The following is an 18,644-nucleotide window of genomic DNA, read 5'->3' on the forward strand; positions in this document are numbered from 1 at the left end:
ACAAGTAGTCCCACCTGTGTTCAAATCTCTGGAGGCGTCACCCATATGCCCGTAGTGTAGGAGGATACAAGCAATATGAAAGCAAGTCCCATCACCAACTCCGACCTCTAGAGTTTTGGTGTTTGGAATTGATTTGCAAGTAGTCCCACTCGTGTTCAAATCTCTGGAGGCGTCACCCATATGTCCATAGTATAGGAGGATACAAGCAATATGAAAGCAAGTCCCATCACCAACTCTGATCTTTGGAGTTTTGGTGTTTGGAATCGATTTGCAAGTAGTCCCACCCGTTGGACCCATACACCCGTAGTGTAAGAGGATACAAGCAATGTGAAAGCAAGTCCCATCACCAACTCTGACCTCTCGAATTTTGGTGTTCGGAATCGATTTGCAAGTAGTCCCACTTGTGTCGCATATAAAATTATATTAAAGAATAAAAATATAAAAAAAGTTCATAATAAGTTAGGCTTTGTTACAATACCATGGATTATCGATACCACATGACAAAAAACATAACTCATTTCAAAATCTAAATATTTTATTTTAATTTAATTTTATTATATTTTTTAAATTAAAATTTAACACTTACAATATAACAAGATTCTTAATTATAGATATTTACCCTATTTTATTAAGATATTATTAATTTGTAAATAAATTCCATAGCTTATCAATACTACTAGTCTAAAATTCATAAATCAAAATATTTTATTTTATATTAATTTAAAATTATATTAAAATATGTTTAATTTTTTTTGATAGAGTACATATGTTTAGTAAATTTAACAGTCAAATCATTATTTAGAAATAAGTCCCTTTCCCAAAAACAAAAAAGTCTTATAAAAATAATTTTAAATGATATTAAAATGAGATAATAATAATAATATAATGAATATAATAATTTTTGATTTCAACTTTTGTGATTCATATCAACTCCTCTAACTATATGATTATTCCAAAAATTCTATTTAACAATATAATAATTATTATTCTCCGTCATCAGCGTGCATATTACACGCATAAAAACATCCTCCTTTTAAAAAAACACATCCTCGGCTCCAAAATTCCTTCTGCATTGCGGGACCAGGGATGGCGATGGCTATGAGCCGGACAAATTTCTCGCGCAAGGTTCTGTCTACATCCGGTTGCAAGGAACGGGGCTGGCCTGCGTCATTTTTCTAGTATAATTAGACGACCACCTCATCTACAGGCATAAATCAGCCCTCACAGAGGAAGCGTGTACCATGACATCCCCTGCTTCGATATCAAGAAACTATTCCCGGAAAATGATTCATCAATAAACCAAGTTCTGTGGATAATAAGGATAAAATGCCATTCTGAAATGTTGGGCAGTCCCACTAGTATCTCCATGGGATCTTACCTGCGATATCACATTTTATCCTATTTCCCCGCCGCCTCCATATAATCCCCCTCTACTTCTACTTGCATATGCTTATTTTAAGTTCTCGATGCATAGTTCCTGCAATAGATAGATGGACTCTCTATTCAAGCTGTTGTTGTTTGTTGTTATGGTGGGCGTGGCCTCGGAAATTACAGGAGGAGGAGCAAAAGAACCACCAGAGGGAGAGATAGATTTTCTAAAAGCTGCAAAAGATGAAGAGATGTTTGAGTGGTTGAAGTCGGCGAGGAGGAAAATTCACAGACATCCAGAGCTCATGTTTGAGGAATTCAATACCAGCGAGCTGATAAGGCAAGAGCTGGATGCAATGGGAGTACATTATGAATGGCCCTTTGCGCGCACAGGTGTCGTTGCCACCATCGGATCAGGCACTTCTCCAGTTGTTGCTCTCCGTGCTGACATGGATGCCCTCCCTTTACAGGTATGAGGAAAACGATATATTGATATTTTAAAATATTTTTTCTTTTTTCTTTTTTTAATTTTCACAACCTCATCCATCCATTCATTCATAGTCCTAATGAGAGTAGTGACTTCTAACAAGTATTATGGCGTCTATAAATCCCCTCCCATGTAGGGCCTCCTGTAGAGTAGGACTTTGAATCAACACCCATGATCACATAGCTTGCCAAGGACTTGGCGAAATTGTGATTGCAAGGTACCAAGTTGGAAATAGGAACTTACAACTCTACCCTGTGCCAATTGGGCACCTAAAAGCCACGTGATAAAAAATTGTGTGACAGACAACAAACCCATCCACAGCATCTTCCCAGCTGGTTAGTGCTACCTACAAAAATTCAATTTTCCAGTGGTGACCTTTCTCAACCTGCCTGCACGAACCAAAGAGCAGAATAAATCTCCCAACAATTTCAAAGAATAACACTTTGCTTTGTTACTATTATCTAAAGATAAACCACTGGTAGGATCCACGTTTTATTGCGGTTCTGGATTTGGATATGCTCAAGATATGTTTTTGGTTGGGAGCAGCAGAGGCTGCACTAAAGATTTGTTTCAGTCTTACTAGAAACGTTATGTTGACAGATCCTTTGAAAGAGACCATTTCTTAAAAAACGCACAAAAAATAAAAATGGCAAAGTATGGGCCCTGAAACCCTAACTCTCCCCATCTTAAAAGACAATTATTTGACTTTTTCATAATCTTAATTTTTGGTTTATAGCTCTCTCTCTATATATGTGTCCTTTTTCCAAGAAAAACTTCGCAGAATCCTCTCACCAAATTTCTGGATGCTGGACAGGTTAATTATCAATGTTGATTACAATGTTTGACTTGATAGGGATCTTTAAGTGAGGCCTATTACCATTCATTTTTCATGAGGCCTATTACAGCAAAATCTAGCACCTTAGTGCAAAGCTTCACGAGTCATTAGATGACTTAGACAATGAGCAACAATGAGAGTGTCACCATTGTCACCTTAGTAATTACTTCTCCGCTTTAGTGTAGGATGGATATCCAACACAACGTAGGCTTCCCTAGTCGATCTTAGGGATCAAATGGCCCAATCAAACCAAGTTAAGAGCTCCCTTAAGGGTATTACTTCAATTACCACCAATCTAAGAGATCAATCAATCAGGGTTTACGGTGGATTTTTGAAGCAATTTCCAGATTTGAGTTTAAGGGGTCCTATGGCTGTTCTAGCGACAGACAATCAATAAAGGCTCAAAAAAGGTCCCCAAACACAGACAATCAAGAAATTACACTTTGCTGAATTAAACTAGCATGCAAAATCAGAAATTTTAGCAATAGACTAGTTTATGATAGCAGCAAATTTAGCCCTAGAAACTATGACAATAAAGTGAAAAATGAGGGCTAAAAATAAGAGTAAACAAAAGAATTAATTTCAACAATTTGTTGCGGTTAAAAGGCATATAACAACAATTAAAACCTAGACATCAGCCCTAATTTATGACTGGAAATGCACTTCCAATGACACTTATCCTTTTCCAATAGATTCCAAACAATTTCTAACCATAGGACATTAACAATTAAGTCAATAAATACTGGAAATATATGATTTTGTTGTATTTAAATTTTAAACCCTAATTTACCCTTAAAAATTGTAATTTAAATATTTAAATGATTGACATGAGAGATAGGATCAATGCTTTTCTCAATCTAGGGCTAATGAAGTCTCAATCTAGGGCTAATGAAGTCTAGGTGTAACAACTTTGGAAGAAAGGAAATGGATGTACGTTCAAACTTGAAAAAGCTAAGGAAGACTCATTTGTGTTCCTTAGATTTCTAACCTTAGTGTCCTTTTATTTTTAAGGACAAATAAGAGAGGGAGCTTAAATTAGGCCGCCTCAAAAAAACTTATTGAGAAACCTTGTTATGGTGAATATTTAATAACCCTTATCCATTAACAATAAACAAGATTGGAAGAAGACGACTCACATTGAATGGCATAAATCGACAAAGTTCACCAATAATCATCCATGAAAAGAGAACCATATACATAATAAAGTCTCCTAAGAGAAAGTTGCTCAACTAGTGCTCCATAGCAAATAATAGAGAAAGACAAGTATCCAAGAGAAATGATATCTCTCAAGTGTACTATTATCCAAAGAAAGTTAAAGTTCCCTTATTTATACAAGGGAAACCAAGTGCTTTACCTCAAAATAGGCTAAAAACCCCTAAAATATGAAATCTTCATAATACAAGATGGATAGGTCTCAAGTGGAACCCCAAATATGCATCTAACATGAAAATACAATGCTAAAACATGAAAATTTCCTTGCAAAATGCAACATGTGTGAGTGTAGAAGCCAATAAAGGGTGACCTCATCTCCAAAATAGGGCGAAAATGGTCCAAAAGGCATGTATCCTCCAAAAAGGTGGAATGTGTTGTCCAAAGGTCATGTTGTGTCATCAAGTAGTGCCGCCTCACCATCACATCGTGCTATCTTGGCTCAAATGAATGTCAATCATCATAAAGGTGCAATGTTCCATTGCAAACACATCGTCCTCGAACATTCCCATGACATCATCAAGGTAAGTGGCTTCACATCGTGCTATCTTGGCTCAAATGAATGTCAATCATCATAAAGGTGCAATGTCCCACCGCAAACACATCGTCCTCAAACATTCCCATGACATCATCAAGGTAAGTGGCTTCATGACCTCTCCAAAACGGTGTAGCATCATCAACAAGTGCAATGTCATCACATCAATGCTCAACATCATTGGAGGAGTGTGGTATCATCAAGGGGCTCCATCTATGCAACATCATAGTTCAAGAGCTCTAACGTCCTCTAAAGGACCATGTGTATGTATGTAACATCATCAAGCATAACTCAAGGATTCAAGTGAGATCAACCCTTCATGTATACAAGAGTCAATGTACCAGAAGATATGAGACATATTTAATACAAAAGTCATGTAAGTAGATCACATTAGGTATTGTATGGTTTCACATAAATTTCGTTTAAAACTTTAATATGTTTTAGCAAGGCCCAAATTAAGCATTGTAAATCTGAGAATGTAAATAGGAAAAGGAAAAATGAATTAATTCATGATTCAAGGAGTCATAAAAAACAAATATTTTGTTTTATGTTCTTACATTTATGTATGCTTTTTCCTCTTCAAATAAAACTTTGAACTTAATAATTTCAGCCCTTTTATTCCTCTTTTTATTAAAATGAAGTCTCTAGCTTTCTTTTAAAATAAGATGCCAATCATTTTCTAATCTTCAGAACATAGTGCCTTTAACAACTTTAAGAGGCATATTGTATGCAATAGGAACATGAATTAACTGGAACCAAGATGAAAAATAGTAAGTACGAGTGAAAACAAAACCCAGAATTATCGTTCAAACAATCTTCCACCAGCATTCTTCACTTCTTTTCATACTCAGAATGCATTCACAATCATATATGAAAGCAATTTTTAAAACAAGGTTTGCATGCTATAGGAACCTTCATCATTAGCCACTTCATACATAACCAGAGTATTATAACTAAAAATTCCAACAACTTCATAAATGCAACAGGTGTATGAGATATGGAAAGTCAAAATATAGACGAGTGGAGCAATAGATTTCTGTAGGTTTCATTGCCTTTCCAGAGTGAAATAAGAATTCTTCATAACCTAGCAATGATATCCTTCTATACTTCAACACAGAGTATTCTTCAAACCTCCACAAGCTATCATGTAAGATACGCAAGGCATGATATATACAAACAATTTTCCTTTCTGATAGTAAAAATAAAACACATAAACCCCTTTTTTTATTTTCACCATTATTTCATTTAGACCTATAACAGAATTCCATTGTATAGAGTCAATCTTTTAAAGGTGGAGTGTGAGCAGAATGGAAAGTGAACATATGAGTGAATGAAACCCAAGGAACAAGTTGAACTAGAACTATACAACTGTTCTCTTCAACAGCCCATAACTCGTTTACCATTAAAAATAACTCGAATTACCATATAGTGATGGTATTCTTGGAAGAGGACCAAATATACAGAGTAAGGAATAGGTTGAGGCCTATAAACAAAAACATGCAAATGACATAGAGCTTTATATTTAACGACAATTCAAATTTAACAGGCAAGGAATGAAAACAGACTTAGTACACTACTTTAAAAAACAGGCCAAGTTAAAACATTTGACAACTAAAAAAGCTACAAAAATACCTAATTTATCCACACATTGTAAATCACTTACCATTAATCCAAGCTTTCCCTATGTTGCAAAGCACTTCACTGAGCTATCATGTCGGCCTGCACAAAGAGACACCCATTCGCATAACTTGAAGGCTATCAGTAGACCATTCGATCTCCTTCCAAGAGCACTTTGGATGATGATCATATCTCTGGTCTAACTTCTAAGCGAAGAAAACAAGGAGTATAAAGACCGAAAACAGAAGGAAGAAATACACTTTATCTGCCCTTGCTCTAGTAGACAAAGGAGGCTGAGTTCTGGACGAGTTTCTGTGGCATACATTCTGTGGTATAGTGCGAAGTCTCAGGCCGAGTTGCAGGCTGTTTTTTGGCCCTCTTGTAGGCCTGAAGCAGACCTTGTTGCAGAGATCTTGTGGACAGATTTGAGGAAACTTGTCTTGGAATTTGTGGAGGGTTGGCTTGGCTCCTGGTGGATGGTCATCTTGCCTCTATGCTGGTCAGTTTGTCTATGACTTTGATGTATCTTGTTGAATTGATTCTATAAGGAAGGATTGCTGGGTTTTCCTGCCATGTGGGTTTTCCCCTGGTAAACTCTCTTTTCATGATCCTAATTTCATATATCGTTGATGTCTTCTGTATAATTGCTTAATGATGGAATAATGAGTAATAAATAAGAATATGGGAAAGTCAAAATCATTAGAAATAATTATCTGTATAGAAGACACCATAAAAATCAACAGGGTATCAGAGCTATGGTGAAAGTGCAACCCTTAAAGTAGAATCCCTCTATGTTTCTAGTCATCATCTAGGGCTTATTTAGATTTCTAGCCCTGGATGCCCATGCTCAAGGATCAAAGTTAAGAAATCCTCTCTCCATTTTCCAAGTCAATGGTGAATTTATCCTCCTCTGCTTAGGCCGAATCTAAAAAGAGTGTCATTTATTTTGTGCCCTTTCAAAGGTCCATCCTGGACCTAATCTAGGATCAGAAGTTCTGTTTAAATTATGATCTCGTATAGGATAATGGACCGAGTCCCAATGTTTATGAAACCAAAATTCTTAGATGAAAGGAGTCAGGACCTTTAGGTCAAAGCATTTTTTATGGAGATGGCATAGGCCCTTATGAAATTTTGGAAAAGGTCAAAAGGAGGTCCGAAAAGTTTTAAGGTCTATCTCAAATAAATTGAATAGCTTCAGACCATATATCGAAGTGCCGAAGACCACAAAAGTTAATGATAGAGGCCGAAACAACCTCTCTACCAAGCCTCAGGAATCAAGACCGGAGAATCTCAACAGTGACTATGAGTATCTCTTGCTTTGATGTGATCATATTACATAATCAAAGATTTTATCTTTAAAAGACCAAGATGCTTCAATAAGGGTTACTAATGCAAAAAGAAGTTTGATCAGACTCACTGTGGTAGGCCGGAAGGTCTTAAATGGTTAAATGAAGTTATGTGGTACTAAAACTTTTTGATCTCAGAAAGGAGTTTCTCTCAAGTAGCATTGCCATTCGAGAGCTAAGTGTGAAGGCTAATGTCTCCTAAATGTGAGATGTGTTAAACACACACATGGAATGAACAACCAAATAAGATAAACGTGACATTGCATTTATTCACAAAGATTTACATATTTGTATATTTCCTTGTGACCCTTTGTCTTCATATACCAAGTGGTCTCTTGGACTCCAGTGACTATTCATATTCCATACCAACCCTTAGCGGATTAGGTGTCCAACATCCCCCCCCCCAATCCAAAGGGGTATATATGAGTCCAAGAAGAGAGTTGTAATACAAAAGTTGCAATGAATTGTTGAATGTGCTCTCTCAAATGAAGATATTGTTAGTTCTTGTAGCATCAGAGGTGTTCTAGTCTTGAAACTTTGTGGAGAGGCTAGAATACAGGAGTTCTCCATAACTCATAAATTATTTATGGAAATTCCACTTAGAAGTGTTTCAATTAGATTATTAACCTATTTTTTAATGTTTCCTAAGTCTAAACTTAGGAAAACTGGTTAATTAATTGAGATAAGGTGTGAATCATCTAGAAACTCTCACAGATCGACAGGAAATTAATTTGGGCCCTTGATTAAGTTTTAATCTTGGCCGTTGGAGGTCCAACATAGGATTATACGAAGAAGTTGATGGATAGATGGAGAACACACTTGAGGAGTTCAATTTTCTTAGAGAATTAGATTTTTTTTTTTCCAGACAACCAGCAGTTGCCGGAAGAGTTCGAGCTTTAGAAGGAAGTAGAGACAGTGAGGGGCAGAGACAGTGAGGCCATAGGAAGTTTTCCAGATTCGGTGTAGTGCATTGCAGAGAAAGGTCGAGATTTCTCCAGGATGCTGTGTAGACCCTCAAAGGGCAGTTTGATTTTTTGTTGAGGGGGAAGATGCCTTTAGTTCCAAAGGCCGGGCAGAGGTTCCAGAGTGTTAGAGAAGCATTTTCCTAGTCAGCAACAGGCAAGACGGCTTGATTAATAGACAATTCGGGCAACACGTGTGGCAGACAACTTGAGGTTGACGCAAAGCTTGTTCAGGCCCAGTTGGACGACTTGCTTTTCAGTAGCAGTCAAGTGTCGGGATTGCTCGGAGTGAGGGTAATTTCCCTTAATGCATTTTTGCAAGTATTTTCTTTGCAGCATTGCCAGTTTTCGGCGTCCAAATTGTACTCAAAATTTCTCACTGCTGCATAATAATAAAAACCCTCAGTTGCTGCATCGATTTTCCTAAGTTGGATTTTTTTGGGGACATTTGTCCAAAAATTACTATGGTAATTTTTATGTGTGTGTGCTAGAATTTTCTCAGATTCCAACGTTATTTTCTTCCACAGTTTATTTGTGAATTTTGCAGTGTGAATTATGTGGTATTTCCCGTAGCATATAAATTGTTAAATTAATTAACAATTAGAAAAATAATTCCCAGTTGCTGCAATAGGATTTCAGTATTGAAACTTTGGTCCGAGTTGGTCCGAGCCAGGCCTAAAAACTTTGACTCGGCCTTGGATTCGGTTCGGCCGGCCGGGTTAATACCGAGCTAGCCGAGTTGTTTAACAACTTGGCCGACTCGGTATTAACCCGAGCCCACATTAACTCGGCTCAGCCGAGCCCACATTAACTCGACCGGGTTAGAAACAGCGGCCCAGAAACCTGTAAATCAGCCAAATTTTTTTAAATTTGTTTTTTTGGGGGACTCCAAACCTGAATTTGTTTTGTCTATTTTGTCTTTGGAGTCCATTCCCCTCCTAAACCCTATTTAACCCACCAAACCCCTCTCATTTTCTCACATCGATCTCATGCATTTGAGTGAGAATTTCAGTGAGAGTTTGTGAGGAGTTGTTGAGTTTGTTTTTGGACCAGCAGTGAGGAATCTTGGGCAAGCATTGTAGCTGGAGTGAGGAGCTTCTTGGGCAACCATTTGGAGAAGCATTTGCCATTGAGGAGTTGGTTTCTTGGAGCAAGCTTGAGGAGGCAGTTTGTGCCTGGAGGTATTTTTTTTCACTTGTAAAAATCCAGATTCAACACCCTGCGGGGAATTGTAATAAGTGATACTAATAATGATGAGTTTTTGAGTCTGTAACAGGCTTAGGATGTTGGGACTTGATTAGCAAACGAGTACACCTTGGAGTGTTTTTTTATCTAGTTAATTATCCTTTCTTTTTCAAAGGCGGATAATTTTCTAGGTTTTTTCACTCACTTTTTACCCCAAAGCCGGGGTGACGGTTTGAAGGTTGAGACCCTAACACATCTTAGTGTCTAGAGTCGATGTATATTACCATACTAGATCATACAAAAAATTTCGTGGAATTTGGCTAGGTCTAAGTAGGATTTTTTAATAATTAAAATTTTCCTGCAAAACGAGATTTTTTAATTATTTTCTATATAATGATGTAAATAAGTGGCCTTAGGAAATGTCTAGGGCATGTGACTACTTGAAATTCATCTTCAGAGGCTCAACATTATCTTAGGACCCACTTTCAGGGTCAAAAGGCGACTTATAGTCCCTCAAAAACCAATTTTCCTAGTGACAGTAGCAAAAATGAGGAAAAAATTCAAAAAAATGAATAATTGGAAAAATTTATAAATTTTTTCAAAGTCAAAATAAGTCAAATTTTAACATGGAAATTACGTGGAGAGTCAATGATGATGTGGCAAGCGTGTGGGACCCACTTCATAAGGTACAACAGACTCAAGTCAAAGTCAAAGGGGCCCACAATGAGCTCATGAAAAGTACGTACAAGCAAATGTATGAAGTACTTTGATTTAATTTAAATCAAATGTTAATTAAAGTCTAAGGTGAAAAAGTTAAAAGAAGTTGGAGGGACCCCACATAACTATAGCCTACGCATTAGTTTGATAAAAGGCACATGATAAAAGAAGCTTCCACGTACAACTACAGCAAAGGAATATCCACGTTAGTCAAAGATATCTCCACGCAGCAAAAGAAAATCAGCATAGACTTTGATGGAATGTTAAGTAAGGTTAACTCAAGTTTTTGTGAGGACTGTCTACACATTAAACTCCACTTAGCCTCCACGCTGCCAGCTGAAAGGTACCTACAGCAGTCAACGAAGACCAGCGAGAGACAATACGTAGTGGTCATTTAAATGAGGATTTATCACAACAATCAAAACTTTGGTTTGGTGGCAATTTACAACAACAAATTGATGGGAGTTAAACTCCTCGTTATCTCCACTCGTACTCACACCTGGCAGCAAAAATATGGCACGTTAATCTTCAAGAGAAACACGCACATCAGATCAACCTCTACGTTGGCTGCTATACACAGATTTGATTGGCAGCATTGGTATTTGGTTGCAGATGTGTCAAATCACAGGTTTTAGTTGGATATTTGGGTGGGAGTTTGTCTCCCATTTACTTCAGTTATATATGCACTTGGCAGCGATAAAGAATGTGCACCAATAGTTGGATGAACGCTGATTCTCAAGGGAGACGTACACAGTGAGTTAGGGAGCAGTTTACAACAGTAATCTCTAGCACTTGGACAGTTCTTGCAACCACTTGCAAATTCGTTTTTGCTTTGGGATCTTCACCCTTCCACTTGTCACTTGCACTCACATTGGGATTGGCTCCCATTTTCTTATTTAAATGAGCTTTGGCTCTCATCTTTGCATCTTTAAAATGAGTTGTTGGGCTTGCGAAGACTCTATTGGATTTTGTATTCATCTTTCATATAATAAAAGAGACTTTGGGGTACTATTCTGTTGGTGTTCTCCTTCCATTTCTTGAGTTGATGTTATTTCAATTTTTGTGCTTTACATTCTACATGTATGTTGGATTATGCTAGATATCATTTTGCCATTTGTTTGGATTAACATATGCAAGCTATCTTGTATGGTTTTTTGTGTTAGAGAAATACTCTAGGAAGAGGAGCACTGGAAGATTTTTGGTGAAATCTTTAGCCTTCTCCTCCATTGTATAATCTAATCTCTTATGATTGCTAACATCTTTTTCCAAGTGTTTAAAGATCTTTAGATTTGGTTGAAGGATTTGCTTGGGCGTGGGGTAGCTCTCCAATAGACGAACTAACTCCCAAGATCAAGAATAGAAGGACCCAATCGGTTTGCCTCAAGGATCTCATCAAACGATTTTGAAAGAGGGAGTTTCCTTTCCTCTAGCATATTAAGATCACATAAGTTTAAATTAAATATTTTTTTATTAATATCTTGTGCTTTCAAGGATTTTATTTGCTACCTAGAGCATTGTTTTAACTAGACAAATATGGAGTTCTACTTGCATGCCTTGATCTAGTTGTTGTACACTAATTGTAGTTTATCATTTTGACTATTTCATGTCATATTTGTCTCCATTTCAGGATTGCTTTGCTTTCAACTTTTGAAGCATTCTACTTTTGTTTTAAGCAAAATACAATTTCATTTCTTAAAGAGCAAATACTTGGAAGACACTGGTTGTTTATGTATTTCATGCTTATCTTATGATGGTTATTGCTCATATCAATTTTTGTTTATAAATCTTAAATAAATAATCTATTTAACTCTAACAATTCTCCTGGAAACTCACATATCTTTTTAACTTAACTTGTCATTAGGGACCACCCCCTTAACGAACCTAGGAGATAGCTTAAACGGAGAGAGAAGGGATTTAGTGTGACAACCCCTTCTCTGAGTTCCCTGTCACCAACTACACCTTGTGGGGTTGAAGGCTTTTCTCACTGACTTGTAGGTAGGTGTAGACAGCACGGTCAACAGGGCCCATTAAAATTAATTAATTATTTTAATAAAACTGTCTGCGGGTGGAATTTCCCAAAACGATTTCTGGGTTCTTTGGAATACATGTGTGTTAATTTTAGGTATGTTCTATGCTGAGAGCAAATTTACTTCAATTTTCCATATTAGCTCAATATCAATTCCAGATTAGCAATCACATTTAGCATGATAGTAAAATGCAGATAGAACATAAACATAAATCGCAGAAAACAAGCCAAGACAAGAGGACACAAGATGTGGCGCCAGCCAGGGACAAACCCCAATGTGGGGAAACCCTTGATCAATTCTTCTTATGTTCTTCAATAGTTCTGCAAAGAGAGAGATAGTACATATACATCAGAGGTCAACATTTTGACTTATCAAAATAAGAGTAGAAATCTTCTCTATGAAGATAACACATGAGGTGGCTGATGTGAACTCAGGTGAAGGCATACTGCTTCAACTGTTGTCCAAAGTGATTCCATCACCATGCTGTACCTATCACTCTGCGACACCTCATTATCATGCTGCCCCCGACACTGTGCTGCACCTCATCATCATGTTGCACCCGACACTGTGCTGCACCCATTCACTATGCTGCATCCTTCATGCTGCACTGCTGTACCCTTCATTGCACTATGCATACTGCAATACATCATCATCATGTTGCTACAATGTATTCTTGCTGCTACACTACTCATATCAAGCCGCAACACCCATCATCATCAAGCTGCTGCAATGCATCATGCTGCTACTATACATCCATGCCCATCATCACCATGCTATACCATTGTGATGCATCATACTGCATTCATTGTGCTACACCACACTGCACCATGCTGCCCACAATAGTCAATGCATTCATTATCCATGCTACATCTGTCCATCATCACTGTGATGTACACTGCAATATTGTATCCAATTACCAGCCTTAGCTGCTTGCTATGGCTTGCAGCCTAGCAGAGCAGCTAGGCTATAGTTGCACACTCCTCCAACAGGTCTTCATGACATAGTGTTAAGGACAACGTTCAAACTCAGAGATAGAGGAGCTTCTTCATTAAGATTATCTCTTATGACAGCGTTAGGCTTCTTTCATATTTAGGAAGCGAAGAGCTTCTCTAGGACAACAACCAATTGTTTAAGACAGTCCTCTAACAGTCCTCCTTAACTGCCTCTAATAGTCCTCTACCAGTCCTCCTTAACTGCGGATAGAAGCCTTTAATGACAGTGTATTAAGGACACCTTATTACAACGAGGGCTAATCGCTGTGCCTTGATCTTGTAGAGAACAACAAATAGGGCAACTCCCTTTAGCCCTGCGTTTATATGTTTGAGGGCTTCCTTATGACAACATTACATCTCCCTTTTGCCTGCGGCCAGATCTCTTTCCAGTGAAGAGAATCCTTCTCCTATGGTCTCCATTATAACAGTGTATGAAGACCCTTGAAGATTGCGGATTAGGAGTTGCTCCCTTCATGACCTGTGGCTAGGGCATTAGGGACAATGTCTTAGGACCTTCTACCTTTAGATGTGAGGATGCCTCTTTTACTGCGGCTAGGGGTCCTTGTAGGGTAGAGACCCTTTTCTTGGCTGCTTGAGGGCTTACACCACTACCCTTCTTGACAGCGCGTTAGACCTCTTCATAGGCTATGTTAGGGATTCTCCATAGGGCAATGTTAGGGCTTCTTTGTGGCTGAGATAAGGGTTGTCCTCCATGACAACGTAGCGCCTTCTCCATCAGAGCTTCTAGGGCATCTCCTATTAGGGCAGCATATCACCTAGGGCACTCTCTCTAGATCTCATCTTCATCAAACCCAAAACAGAATGAAGAGAGATCACAAGAGTGTGTGTGAAAATAACTAAAAGTCCTCTTCTATTTATTCTAAAACGTTGAGCACAAGTGGGGGCAATTTGGTTGCTGGCCGACCTTGACGAGTTGTCCCATAACACAAATAAATTCATATCTCCATGAATACATGTCGGAATCGGATGATATTTAGATCAATCCTACACCTCTCAACGAGAGGAATCCAAAAAAAAATATCAGCTGCCATGAATAAGAAGACCCACATGGAGTTTGGCCCTAGTTGCCAATTTTAACACTCTCTCTCAACTAGGGAGAACTCCATCCGCTAATCCATCTGCCAGACTGTACCATCTCTGCCATCAATGCCCTGTACTGTTCTGCTCTACTGAGCTATGAAGAAGAAGTGATCGAGAATGTATCATACCATCCTCTATTGACCTGAAGTCAGTCCCATATAAAAGGGAGTGGCGCATACCACTCTTATTGACCTGAAGTCAGTTCCAAGAGAGTGTGTGATACCACTCTTACTGATCCGAAATCAGTTCCAAATATAGAGAGTGTGTCGAACTACTCTTATTGACCCGAAGTCAGTTCCAAAAGAGAGTGAGTTATATCACTCTTATTGACCCGAAGTCAGTTCCAATTGATCTCAGATCAATATCATTCTAGCATACGGAGTGCGGTAGTAACATGATGAGTCCATCGGTACTACTATGGTCCCTATCCTCATTTCCCTACTCATTGGCCAGATGAGAGGTACTTCCCATGAGTCCCTAACTGCATGGGTAGGATGTCTCAGATTGACCCGAAGTCAGTTCCAAAAGAGAGTGAGTTATATCACTCTTATTGACCCGAAGTCAGTTCCAATTGATCTTAGATCAATATCATTCTAGCATACGGAGTGCGGTAGTAACATGATGAGTCCATCGGTACTACTATGGTCCCTATCCTCATTTCCCTACTCATTGGCCAGATGAGAGGTACTTCCCATGAGTCCCTAACTGCATGGGTAGGATGTCTCAGCAGGGGAAGGATGAACCACTCATCCTACCTACATGTCGTTAGGGGTATTCCAGGGGAAGGCTGAACCACTCACCCTGTACACAACAAATCACTAGGGGAAGGCTGAACCACTCACCCTATGACTGTGTTTCGACAAGAGAAGGATGAACCACTCATCCTGCCTACATAACAGACCACTAGGGGAAAGCTGAACCACTCACCCTATGGTTGCTTATTGCTCCAAGATGTACCCCCAAGCTCCCCGGAGCTCCCAGAGCTCAATGTACATATCATACAGGACCCTTAGGAGATAGTCTCTCCACGACTCGTAGTCGTTCTCGGAAAGTCAAGAATTTGACCTTTCCCAGGGGCTTCGACAAAATATCAACGACTTGCACATTAGTCCCAATGCGATGATGCCTTCTTGCTCCTCGATGTACCATATCCCAAATAAAGTGGTACCTGATGTCTATATGCTTGGAGCGATCATAGAACACATGATTCCTCAATAATCGAATCCCCCTCTGGTTGTCATAGAAGATCACGATGGTATCCAACATGTGTCCAAACAACTCACTGAAGAGCTTCCACAACCAGACAGCTTCACAGGAGGAAATACTCAGTGCTATATATCCAGCCTCATCGGTGCTCAAAGCAATCGACTTCTGCTTCTTGCTCATCCAGGATATCGAAGCCGAACCCAAAGAGAACCAACACCCAAAAGTGCTCTTGCGATCCTCCACATTGCTTGCCTGATCAACATCAAAATAATCATGTAACTTCACATTTTCGACAGTGTATCTCAATCCATGAGAGATTGTGCCCTGAAGATATCTCAAATGATTCTTGGCACCAATCCAATGAGGCTCAACCATATATGAGCTCAGCATGCTAATTGAAAAACATATATCTGGACGGGAGTTCACCAAGAACATCAATGCTAGTATGAGTTTATGAAACTCAGAGGCATTTCCTAAATCAGGTCTGGCATCACTACTGCATAACTTCTTAAAGTTAGGCTTCATCGAGGTAGTCACGGGCTTGCAGTTCACCATTCCAAATCTGGAATCCAACTCCCTCTTACTTTTGCAAATGAGAGGGTTTGCACCTGTCAGAAAGAGGTCGTCCTCATAAGGTACCAGTATGAGAGGTCTATCATCCACAACCTTAAAGCAATGGTTTGGATCGACTTCACTCCTAGTGAATCTCAGCTTCATCAGATAGCTGTCAATCCTCTCATACCAAGCTCGGGGTGTTAGCTCTAAATCATAGAGAGCTTTCTTCAACCTGCATACATGAGATTCTTGATCATGAATCTCAAACCCCTCGGGTTGTTCCAAACCTGTGGACTTGCTACATGAGGGGAATGGTCCCCTTGTAAAATTTTCCTTCGGTACGTCTCATACATGTACCTCCATGCTCTTCTTGAATTCAAGCATCCCTTTCACCATCTGACTCACATCGGGTAGGGCCTTATAATGGAGATGGGCAAATCTCCGGTGACATTGAAGAGATGTGTCACATGCCATAGTCCCCAATGGACTTCCTGCAACTTGATACAAATTGCCAACCTTGAACCCATGAGTAAAAGCATCTTTGAAAATTCCATTTTCAAACACGTACCTTTCCATCAATGAATGCCACCTTGAAACCTTTGACTTCCATTGCCGAAATGGACACCAGGTTCTTCTTGAGATCAGGTACATAAAGAACTTCTTGTAAATGAATGGTGTTACTCTCATTCAATTGAGGGGTAACATTCCCTACACCCTTTCCGGGATAGGTGGCATTGACTCCAAGTATAATCCCCACGATTGTTTCCATCTCTACCAAATTAGAGAGAGCTTCCTTCTATCCGATGAAGTGCCTTGAAGCACTACAATCAATAAGCCAGATTCCCAAAGAGTCTAGAGGAGAAGTAGTGGAGAGGGCCAATATAAGATAATACTCCTTTAGCTTATTAGAAACAACATTTGATTCTTCATACCTGGAGTTCCTTGCTTTCTTTGAAGAGTCGGCCATTTCCTTGATGACCTGCATTCCTTTTTCCTTTGCCGTGGTACCTGTCATTCCTTCGATCATTGAAGATGCCCCTGGAATGATTGTTATCATCATCAAGTGATGTGTCCCTTAAATTCGGACACTGCCTCGCATAATGGCCAAACTTATTGCAAGCAAGACATCTACCTTTCCTTCCACCCTTAGATCCGGACTTCCCATTGAAGTGATCTTTAGGCAGGCCATCAGATGCTTCCGCTGCACCACTCAGATAATATTCTTTGCTTCGACTTCACCCTTGGTAAATTTGAAGAGGGATGAGGAACCCATTGAGCCTTTTGTCCTTTCCAACTGTCTTGGGTGATTGCTCTTTCATTCTTGCTTGGGCTTTGTCTTCACCTCACCTCTGATACCATGTTAATTTTAGGTATGTTCTATGCTGAGAGCAAATTTACTTTAATTTTCCATATTAGCTCAATATCAATTCCAGATTAGCAATCACATTTAGCATGATAGTAAAATGTAGATAGAACATAAACATAAATCGCAGAAAACATGCCAAGACAAGAGGACACAAGATATGGCACCAACCAGGGACAAACCCCAATGTGGGGAAACCCTTGATCAATTCTTCTTTTGTTCTTCAATACTTCAGCAGAGATAGAGATAGTACATATACATCAGAGGTCAACATTTTAACTTATCAAAATAAGAGCAAAGATCTTCTTTATGAAGATAACACATGAGGTGGATGATCTGAACTCAGGTGAAGGCCTCCTGCTTCAGCTGATTCTCCAAAGTGATTCCATCACCATGCTGCACCTCATCATCATGCTGCACCCGACACTGTGCTGCACCCAATCATTATGTTGCATCCTTCATGCTGTACCCTTCATTACACTATGCATACTGCAATACATCATCATCATGTTGCTGCAATGTATTCTTGTTGCTACACTACTCACATCAAGCTGCAATACCCATCATCATCAAGTTGTTGCAATGCATCATGCTGCTGCTATACATCCATGCTCATCATCACCATGTTGTACCATTGTGCTGCATCATACTGCATTCATTGTGTTGCACCATACTGCACCATGCTGCCCACAATAGTCAATGCATTCATTATCCATGCTGCATCCATCCAAGTATGCTGCATCTATACTGTCCATCATCACTGTGTTGTACACTGCAATACTGTATCCAATTACCAACCTTAGCTGCTTGCTATGGCTTGCAGCCTACTAGAATAGCTAGGCTACAGTTACTCCTTCAACAGGTCTTCATGACATAGTGTTAAGGACATCGTTCAAACTCCGAGATAGAGGACCTTCTTCATTAAGATTATCTCTTATGACAGCATTAGGCTTCTTTCATATTCAGGCAGTGGAGAGCTTCTCTAGGATAGCAACCAATTGTTTATGATAGTCCTCTAACAGTCCTCCTCAGTTGCCTCTAACAGTCCTCTACCAGTCCTTCTTAAACTCAGATAGAGGCCTTTAATGATAGTGTATTAAGGACACCTTATTACAACGAATAAGGGCTAATGGTTGTGC

The 18,644-nt window shown here is 39.1% G+C and overlaps 1 protein-coding gene across 1 annotated transcript in view; it reads left to right on the forward strand.

Moving 5' to 3' along the window:
• Positions 1-1,040: 1,040 nt before the first annotated feature.
• The window catches only part of LOC149218467 (IAA-amino acid hydrolase ILR1-like 7), a 185,806-nt gene continuing 168,202 nt past the window's right edge, over positions 1,041-18,644 (forward strand). Inside the window, exon 1 of the mRNA XM_089384072.1 lies at positions 1,041-1,838. Within this exon, the coding sequence (XP_089240198.1) occupies positions 1,491-1,838 (348 nt within the window). The 5' untranslated portion in view covers positions 1,041-1,490. The remainder of the gene's footprint in view (positions 1,839-18,644) is intronic.

Source organism: Pinus tabuliformis, chromosome Q (genome assembly GCF_031772625.1).
Source record: "Pinus tabuliformis cultivar Carrire ecotype Pingquan chromosome Q, CPIR1, whole genome shotgun sequence".
Classification (NCBI taxonomy): Eukaryota; Viridiplantae; Streptophyta; class Pinopsida; order Pinales; family Pinaceae; genus Pinus; species Pinus tabuliformis.